Source organism: Populus euphratica, unplaced genomic scaffold (genome assembly GCF_000495115.2).
Source record: "Populus euphratica unplaced genomic scaffold, PopEup_1.0 scaffold35.1, whole genome shotgun sequence".
NCBI classification, from domain to species: Eukaryota; Viridiplantae; Streptophyta; class Magnoliopsida; order Malpighiales; family Salicaceae; genus Populus; species Populus euphratica.
In genome coordinates this window covers 86,076-95,746 of record NW_011499860.1, presented here as the reverse complement: position 1 = coordinate 95,746, position 9,671 = coordinate 86,076, and the positions used below count along the sequence as shown (strand labels likewise).

The 9,671-nt window shown below is 33.6% G+C and overlaps 1 protein-coding gene across 2 annotated transcripts; it reads right to left on the bottom strand.

The window, feature by feature from the left end:
- Positions 1-7,262: 7,262 nt before the first annotated feature.
- LOC105124446 (DNA-directed RNA polymerase subunit beta) lies at positions 7,263-9,664 on the bottom strand. 2 transcript variants are annotated; one of them, XM_011024465.1, is made up of 5 exons: positions 9,455-9,664; positions 8,340-9,250; positions 8,174-8,227; positions 7,863-8,047; positions 7,263-7,604 (listed from the first exon to the last, which is right to left on the bottom strand). In XM_011024465.1, exons 2-5 carry the CDS (start codon positions 9,076-9,078, stop codon positions 7,515-7,517), a joined length of 1,068 nt encoding a protein of 355 aa, XP_011022767.1. In that variant the 5' UTR covers positions 9,079-9,250; positions 9,455-9,664; the 3' UTR covers positions 7,263-7,514. The 2 variants fall into 2 exon arrangements, with proteins under 2 accessions (XP_011022767.1, XP_011022768.1); XM_011024466.1 differs by lacking the exon at positions 9,455-9,664 and adding an exon at positions 9,322-9,439.
- Between the last annotated feature and the right edge of the window lie 7 nt (positions 9,665-9,671).

The window sequence follows — 9,671 nt, the reverse complement described above, 5'->3', positions numbered from 1 at the left end:
GATGTAAGCCAAATGATTCGTTCATTGCGTGGGACCCTCGATTTGTACAATGGGGGCCTACGTTGACGATGTTACACGTCATTTCCAACGTGGACATCACTTAGAAGCCAAGCAAGGCAGAAAGTGCCCATCCCTCCCGTGCCTGTCTTGCATCCACCTCTAGTGGTCAAATATACAAGTGATCTGGCTCCACGGCTGCAAGATGCAAAGCTTTCCATGACTTGGCTCGTCAATAAAGTCCCAAGAAACCACAGTGTCTTCTACGCATTTTTTTTGTCTGTGCAAATTTGTGAGCTACACGGAGTCTGACAGCTAGAAGCCTAGAATGGTACAAAAAGAGAGCGTTGCTTTAGTTCAAATGGTTTATTTGATGGAGCAAGGCTCAACATCAAATAAATAGCTCAATGCTTTCTTCCTTTCTAGCTTAGGATCTTAATTAACAATAGAAAGGTTAAAGCTTTGGGGATAGCCAGATAATGATGTTTTCTGCTAAACCCTTCCTTTTATTTCTTAAAGCTTGCTGTGAACTGGGCTCCATGCTTGACCAGATTGAGTACACGGTTTATATGTCTGAATTTCTCTTTCTTTAATAAAAATACTTGATGATGAAGGGATTGAAGAGTGGGTTCTTTTAATTAAAAAAAAAAACTAACTATCGAAACTAGACAAAAAAAAAACACAAGGATTCTTGATAAGTGGTCACAACATTACCATTTTTTTCAAGGGAGAGGGGGGTGTGCATGAACCTTGCCGAGAAGAGACAAAAGAAAGGAAAATTTAGTGTGAACACGTTGGGGAAGACGTGAAGATCCGTTTGAGATAGAAAAGGTGTCATCTGGTGACGGCTACTCCTGCCTTGTTACACCCTCCGCTCTACATCCCACCTCTCAGACCTCTCAAAAGCTACTTTCTTTTTTCTTTTTTTTGTCTTTTCAAAGTTCCTTTTTAATGTTTCAAAAATGTATCTATTTTAAAAAGTATTAAATTGATTTTTTAATATTTTTTAATGATTTTATTGAATTAATTTTTTTTAATATATTTTCTAACAAAAAAAATATATTGTGCATCATAGTATTAAACACATATTTTATCTCTCTTGAATAATTAAAAAAATAACCCAATCATTAAAAATTAAAAAAAAAACATCTTCGTGTAGTTTTGTTTGAATATTCGTTTTCCAATTAAAAAACACATGCCCTAACCGAAATAAAATGTTGAATGGTTCTCCCAAGGGGCACATAAAGCGGGCTGTTCATGTGATTCACTCGAAGTTTGCCCATCATGTGTCTAGATTCCTTCCCTGTGATTTTTCTCTATAGTTTTCATTTTTCTTTAATTTATCAAGTCTTTTTTTATTTCCATAAATATCATAATAATACAAGAAAACAGTTAAAATAAAGGTTTTCCTTTCATTATTCTCTTCAATTGTTTCCTCGTTTTGTGTTTCAGTTTACTTTTATTTAAAACGCTGAGGTACATGCATGTGTAGATTTTTAATGAACTCAGCCTCTCATGTAGCTTTGTCTTGAAAAGAAGTAATTTGCACCGAAATAATTCGAATAACCTCCTTAGCTCAATTGTGATGGAACTTCACAAAGGGAGTCAGTTGTTCAAAAAATATACAGAGAGCATCATCCTCTTGCATGGACATGCATGATATACAGATAGCATCATCCTCTTGCATGGACATGCATGTTCAAGGATCTAATTGAATAAATATTTTCTATGTTAGGGACCAGATTATAACATTTGAAAGTTGAGGATTAAAATGTAATTTGACCATATCAAAGACCTCCACCCAGGTTACTGGGTCTGAATCGGGTCATAACTGAGCAGGTAAGAACATGTAACTTATTGACATGATATCTTTCTATTTTACTCGAATCAAAATCATTATATTTCAATTTGTTAGCTTAGCCAAACAATTAACTGGTGACATGGAAAACAATGTTCGAGGGAGCAATACCATTAATTAAAGAAAACTAAATCTAATCACTGAATTACTGTTGATGGGGTGTCATATCAGTGTGTACTGTATTATTTATGTTTGTTAACGACCATTTATTTATTTATTTATTTTAAAAGTATGTATCACTGTGTACTGTATTATGTATGTTCGTTAACGACAATTTATTTATTTATTTATTTTAAAAGTATTTTAAAAAAAAATTAAATTTTTTTTAGTAGTTTTAGATTATTTTGATGTATTGATATTATAAATAATTTTTAATTAAAAATGACTTTTGGAAAATTATTAATTGATTCTTTACTGTATGATGGAAAAGATAAAGATCTCATTGTATCGCAATAATTAGTGTACTGAGCTCTTTTGTAATTGGTGTTGACCAATGAATCTAGTCATTGTTTATTGTGAAATGAATGACTGATTGCTGGCTTGAGAGGCTTTGAAGCAATGCAGGGCTCTTTCATTGCTGAAACATTGTATATTATGCACTACATATATATAAAAAAAAATACATTGTGTGTTTTCAAGTGCATGGCTGTTAAAATAGTTAGGGTGGTGGCTTGTATACACTAAAAGATTTCTTTTTGTTACCCTATCCAACATTTCACAAATCATTATAAATTAAAATAATAATTTTTTTTATAATTTTCAATTTTATTATTAAATTTTTATTTGCCTGATTTAACTTTTTAAATCTAAATTAACACCCAATTATATATTTTTTAAGAGAGAGTATTAAATTGAAAAACAAAAAATAAAGTGAAAAACATTGATAAAACAATTGGCAGAATTGAAATTTAATTAAAAAATTCATTTTAGTCTTTTATTTTTTTAGCTATTAAGTAATCATTTCGTTTAAATTTTAAAAATATAATTTTGATATCAAATTTCATTTTCTTTATTTTTTAGTTTTTTTTCTAGAGAAAAAAAAATTCACTCAATTTCGATATAAAGAGAAATTTATTGTTGCCAATGATTTCAGCTACTAGAATAGTTGATTTTTATATTAAATAGTTCTATATGATAAGAAGAGCTCAGATTAGGTGTTTTTTTATATTGAAAGTGTCTAGAAAAATAAATCTGGACTCAGAAAGATTTTTAGTTTCGGGTTGATTTTATGTTTTGAGATATTTTTTGATCTGACAAGGTTTCTAATGTATTTTCTAGATATTTTGGGTAAGAAATGGGTTGACAATGAGTTTGTTGGTGAAACCATTAGAAACCTTATTTTTTCAGTCCCACAGCAGCCAAAATTTAGGGATCCCTAGATAATGCATTGTTTTTTTTATTTTTAAATGATTGGGGCGGATGACTTGTCTTGCATCCTATCAACTTAAAAAAAAAAGAGCCCATGTTTATGATGTTTTTTGATGGGCCAAGTCTGTGGTCTAGCTTACGGGATCCAATAATTTCCTGGCTTCATTTAAAAAAAAATCATTATTTTTTAATTAAAATATTTTCTAAGTGATTTTTTTATTTAGCTTTTTTTAGATTGTAATTATTTTTAAATTACATTTAGTGTGTTTAATTTTTAAAAAAGTTAGTATGATTTATCTATGATTTTTTATATAGATTAAATTTATTTTAAAAAATAAAAATATTTATTTTTTATAAGATTTTTAATATATATAGCCTTGCATAATATTTTTTTATTTTATTCAATAAATTTTATGTATGTATCAATTTCTATTATAGATTTTTGTAAAATATTTTTGTTTAATTTTAACCCTCAAAATGTTTTTATGTATGATGTTTCCGGTTTGATGGGTTTATTTGAAAGTGTGACTGTGGTTGCTTATCAAAGTATTTTTCATGTTAAAATACATCAAAATGATATTTTTTTTATTTTTTTAAAAATTATTTTTGAGATAAATGTTTCAAAACGATCTAAAACATATAAAAAATAATTTTTTAAAAAATATAATTTGCATTGTGTTTTTAAATATTTTTAAAAAGTTAATTGAAATTGATATTTTTTATATTAATTTTTTTTTTATTGTTTTTTCATTATTACCTCGTTAATTTCTGTATATACTGTTCACAGAATTGAGAAGAAAATCTCTCTCTCTCTCTCTCTCTTATGTATAGTAAGATTCCATTCACATTAAACTCCTTATCATTCTTTTTAAGAAAATAAATGTACGGATAAGTTGGCTTCCGAAAAGAATATAATCAAAGAGACCATTACACCCGAAGTTTTAATTTTAGTCTCAAATTTTCCAAGACTTATCATTGGATTTTAGGATTATTTCACACAAAAAATTCTACGCCCATCAAAATAATAATAGTAGTACTATAATTCTAATATAATTATTTTGGGATTCATCATTAGGTTTAAGAATTATTTCAAAATTTATGATCATTGGTTTATTTTAATAATTCATACTAAGCACAAAATTCTTACTATCCCTTTTATCTTTATCGAGATCAAAATTAGGGTAATTCCACTCAACTCTGTTCAACATAGATTGAGAACCAATACCATACTAGAAATAAGTAGTAATTTGATACAAGATTATGGAATATTATAAAACCTTAATGCTCGACTATAAAATTGCAAGACCCTCTAATGGCGACTCGGATCACCACACTTGAAAAAAACACCGATCACAACTCATAAAAAAGTATATCGACTCAGTTTTTGTTAGTGATTTATTTCATGCTCCGTCACAATCTCAATACAATTTCAGGCCACCACCGCATACACGTCGCAGATTGAACCAGTTGACCTTCACAAATGTCAACCTCATTGCATCACCAATAATTGTCAAAGATAATCGTAAAGAAATCAGCTGGCTGAAACGTGGCACGCCCAGACGCACATAGGAGATTTGAATGATAGGGTTTTGATCTGTGTAGCACCATAGTTGTTTTCAAGTAGTAGAATCTTATCGCCGGAATCTGTCCACTAACCCTAGAACCTTTTGACCTTGGGAACCGGCACTACACCTCCCCCACCTGCCAAGGAAGTAGCTGCAATTATTGGAACTTAAATATGGGTAATTGACCAATCTTCATACAAGGAACGGAATGATGCTCCTCTAATTTTAAAATATTCATAAAAAAGTCAAAGCAGCATCGCATAATACTTATCGAAATGATGAGTTGTGGTTTCTCACTGACAAATTCATGGTGTTGAATACAGAAGCATGGCTTCACCCAAGAACTAGCATGTGTGCATCATTTGGATAGAATAAAATAACAGACAAACAACATCCATAGTTGATCAATAGAATTCATAACCTTGACTGCCTTCATTGCAACTCAAGGCTGAGCATTACAAGAAGCAAAAAAACTAGTCACTTTACCATAAATCAGCAGCCTACCAAAGTTTGGAAAATATGATATCATTTGGTTAAAACACAAAACCAAATGAATCTGTAATAACATGGTAAGAACCATCTTTAAAATGAATAAAAAACCACAGCACAAAAAAACACTTTTGAATTGACTAGAACCAACCCAAGGAAATCAAACTCAGAACAACTACCAGGTCAATTCCGTAGGCTATGAAAAACTGGCCATGAAAAGGATCGATCTTGGACTGATAGGAGCAGAAAGAGACAAGCAAGATGGAATAGTTGAAAAGAATAAAGTTGCCATCCTAGACAACAGCCCTTACCCCTCCCCCGACAATGGAGAAAAAAGCTGTCCAACTGTAGGACTTCTATAACAAATACAAGACTTTCGTGACATGGTTACTGCCTCCTGATACAAAACTAAGGCAACGCCGCGATGGTTCCTCCCGTGTAAAACTGATTTTGCAACGTTCATTCCAACCCATCTTCCCTGAGCAGCCATACGGCTTTACATTTGACTGTTTAGCAGTAGCATGCCTCAAAGGTCTAAACTCGCTCCGATGCAAAATTTATCACTGACCATTAAAATTTGAAATTTGCTCCTCATTCACAATTTGCACCTAAGAATATTCTTGCTCGTAATCATCAACTAAAATTACTTGCAGAAACCCTAATTGATAGTAAGAGAAATCAGATTCTCGCCTATCATGCAGGCAGAAAGCATCTGCAAGAGATGTCCCACCCAAAAAATTCCATCTTTATATTTTTTTCCCCAATATCATGGCACCTGTTTCCATAACCTAGTTTAGCCTACTCGAAAATCAGCGTTCTCCTGTCCCACAATAGCTATCCAATTACAAATAATAAAAACAACTAAGCAATTGAGGTCAGCTAGTTTAGAGCTTGAAATAATACCTCACTCATGCTAAGTGATAATACCAGTATTATGACAATCAATGGTGCAACAGCTCCAAGTTCACTATTGCTCATCAGTTCACATAAAAATCAAATTTAGCAGACACGCAAAGCTCTGAAAACAGGAAAACTCCAGCCCCGACTCGTTAAAAAAACTTCGCTTAAGAAAACATTCCTTGTTCTCTGAATCATGTCGATATCTGACCATGATCTCCGTCAGTAAGAGGTTAAAAAATGATTAAATGCCCTTCTAGATACCCCGGCTGAGTTCTTGTACAGCCAACACGCTATACCAAGACCCAACCTTGAATAATTGGAGTTTCTATGTAGGAAATCAACCATGAGATTTCGAGTTTAAAAAATTGCAAAAGGGAGAAGAAAATGAAAAGAAAAGAAAAGGTCCAACATATTAAACCGAGCACTAGTTATTTGGTAATAACAGTATCAGAACCCGCCATAAAAGCAGCGAACAGGCTTGACTGCACACCTAAAACCAAACCACTAAGAATTCCTACGTTAAAACAAATTATTTCAAGGCATGATATCTGCAAAAAGAATCTCATTACAATTCCCATGCTCCTGCTCTACAAAAAGCCTTCTCATTATCTTTGATAGAACTATAGAAGAAGCCTGGGAAAACTAGTCCAATCACAATTTCCTGAACCGATTATGAACAAGTATACCATACCAGAAAATTTCTATGATGTACAAAAGTCTAATGACTGGTTATATAGCTATCCACGACTATATTGCCAAATCACTCCACTACAGAGAAATTTGATTATCTACGTCTTCATTTCACCAAAAACGCATAGAAGCACAACCTCATCTAATAAAAGGTGAAGAAGATTTTCATTTAGGCTTTCATTTGTTGTGCAAGGACTTAGTCCCCTAAAAGTCAAGAAGGCTAATCACTATAAGAACTAACAGTGCAAGAAAAACAGGTTTTGTATGACCTGGAACCTGACAAAAGGGTAAAAATCTCAAGCCATATGCATTGTTAAGAAATCCATCCACTCAGCAATAAGCAAACCAGAAAAAGACCTTGAGCACACCAATATGACAACCACCATAAAAAGAGGTATCTGAAAAGCAGAAATTTTACTCTATCACGTTAGTTTTTGCTAATGCAGAAAGTAACTGCAACAACAGATCGTACAAATGGTGCAGCTATAAAATACATTTTTAATGACAATAGTAAACATTGGAGAACTTCTCCAGACAATCCAAGATTACGCAGAAAATGCATGGGTACAATACATGTACTGCATGCTGAAATCACAAGAACTATAGTGATAAGACAACCTAAAATCATCAAATGCATCAGAAGTACCCTAAAGTCTGTCTGGAGGCATTCCAGTGATCCTCTCCAGATCAATCTTGCAGTTGTCCCTCAAATCTTTTAGTGTCACATATCCAGTTTGCTGCAAGGAAGATTTGAGATTCAGATCAAAATTCACAGTTCATGAAAAGAAGAGTAATCAAAATAAGTGATTTGAAACTCTAGCAGAGCCACGCCAACTAATAAATAAAAAATCAGGCAGATACGATATGGAGGGTTTCAAGGAAAGACTTGGGGCAAGCAATATGAATTGGGAATCCTAATGACGAACCAGGGGCAAGGGTTCAAATTTTCCATCGTGAGAAATGTAATCTAACAAAGCAGTAAAATTTACACTCACAAGCTGGCTGCTTTCATTGGCAAACATGTCTTCCATGTGTCGAAAAAGAGACCTCCAGTGATCAGTGAGGTCAGATTCTAAGTTCAAGGATTTGTTGGAGTTTACTTGGGTATGAATGTCTGTCTGCTTTCCCCTGGAATATTTATTAACCAAGATCCCTGCTTCCTTCTGACTCTTCTTCAATGCTGAGAGGAAAAGGAAATCACAAGAACTCAACAACCAGAAAAGCCACACCATCATCAAAGCATTGCATTTTTAAGAAATGTAAATGGCAGTTCTTGCAGTAATTGGTTTGTTCTCAACAAGCATACCAGATTGTCGACCTTTGATGTCCTGGTAATATAGGTCCGACCAAATATAAGCAGCTGATAGAAGATTGCAAAACAAAACACTCTATTTAGATACATATATCAGCAGTACATTTTCGTAATCAATAGCAACCATAGAAATTACAACAAAAGCAGGGCTTTCAATTACCTTTCAAGCAAAAAGAACAAGAGCAAGCTTTGAGCATGTCAGCACCTGCATTCAGATTGGCACAGACATCACCCTTGAGTGTTGTGCACTTTTCCAACTCAAATGATTTCAAACCCTGCGAATTGGGCATCCTCGACCACTCAACAGAACCACATTTATCAGTAGCTAATCTACCAACTCCAGAAACAATGTCATCACTTGTAGAAGCACCACCAACTAACGCTTGAACTACTGGATTGATCAGCATAACATTGGAAGTGACTTTCCCTTCATCATCACTATCTTTCACGCACAGCCCAGAGCTTGTATACATTGAACCACTAGATGCACAACTAACTTCCCCAACACTTTGTGTTCCCGTACCGCAGCTCTTAACTAAATCAACACTACCATCAATCAAATTAGATGTTTCCTTCATATCACTAGGCCTATCTGCGACAACAGACACAACAGCTACATTCTCCTTTGAGGCACGAGTCTTGCTGCTTGTATTCAATGAATCGCAACCTTTCTCATTGCCACTGGCATCTCCAGTTTTGGTTCCGCATTTCTTTTTCACCAGATTTTCAACTCCTAAACAAACTTGTTTTGCAAAAACTGAATCCCCATTTTTACTATACCCACCTCTAGATTTAAGCCCCAAATCATCAGAAATCGATGAAAACCCCCTTTTTTCTGGAAAATTAGTCACATCTCCCAAAGCGGCACGCGGTTTGGAGGTGAAATTATCTCCACTCATCGTTAATCCAACAAAAACAAGCAACAAGTGAAAAATACCCAGAAACGAAATCAACTTCCAAATAACAAAAAATAAAATCCCATTTCAGAAATTCGCTAAAACGACAAAACCCACTTCACCGATTAGCTAAAAGACAACAAAATTTGCAGCGAACCCACTAATCTTACGAAACCTAAAAAACAAAATCCAAGAAATGAGTTTCAATTCGTCTACATGGATCTACGCAAACAACGCTGAACTTACTAAAAAAGAATACACCTTGTTTTGCAAGATGTTCAATATGGACATATATATTATGCAAGAATGAGAAAAGAATCTAAAAAAAAATATGGAAAGATTGATGAGAATAACATGAAGTTGAAAGGAATAGACTGACCTTAAGAAAAAAGAAAGATCAAGTAATTGTTTTTGAAATATTAAAGAGGGAAACTGGATGTAATTAAGATCTGCACATTTTTGGCTATGGCGTTAGTTTTTCTTTTACTTTAAATTTTAATGAAGAGGTGTAAGTAATTTGGTCGAGGGAGGCGGGAACCATGTTGAATTCGGGCCCTGACCCTCCCTTTTGAATTATTTAGGCCTTGGAGCGGGCG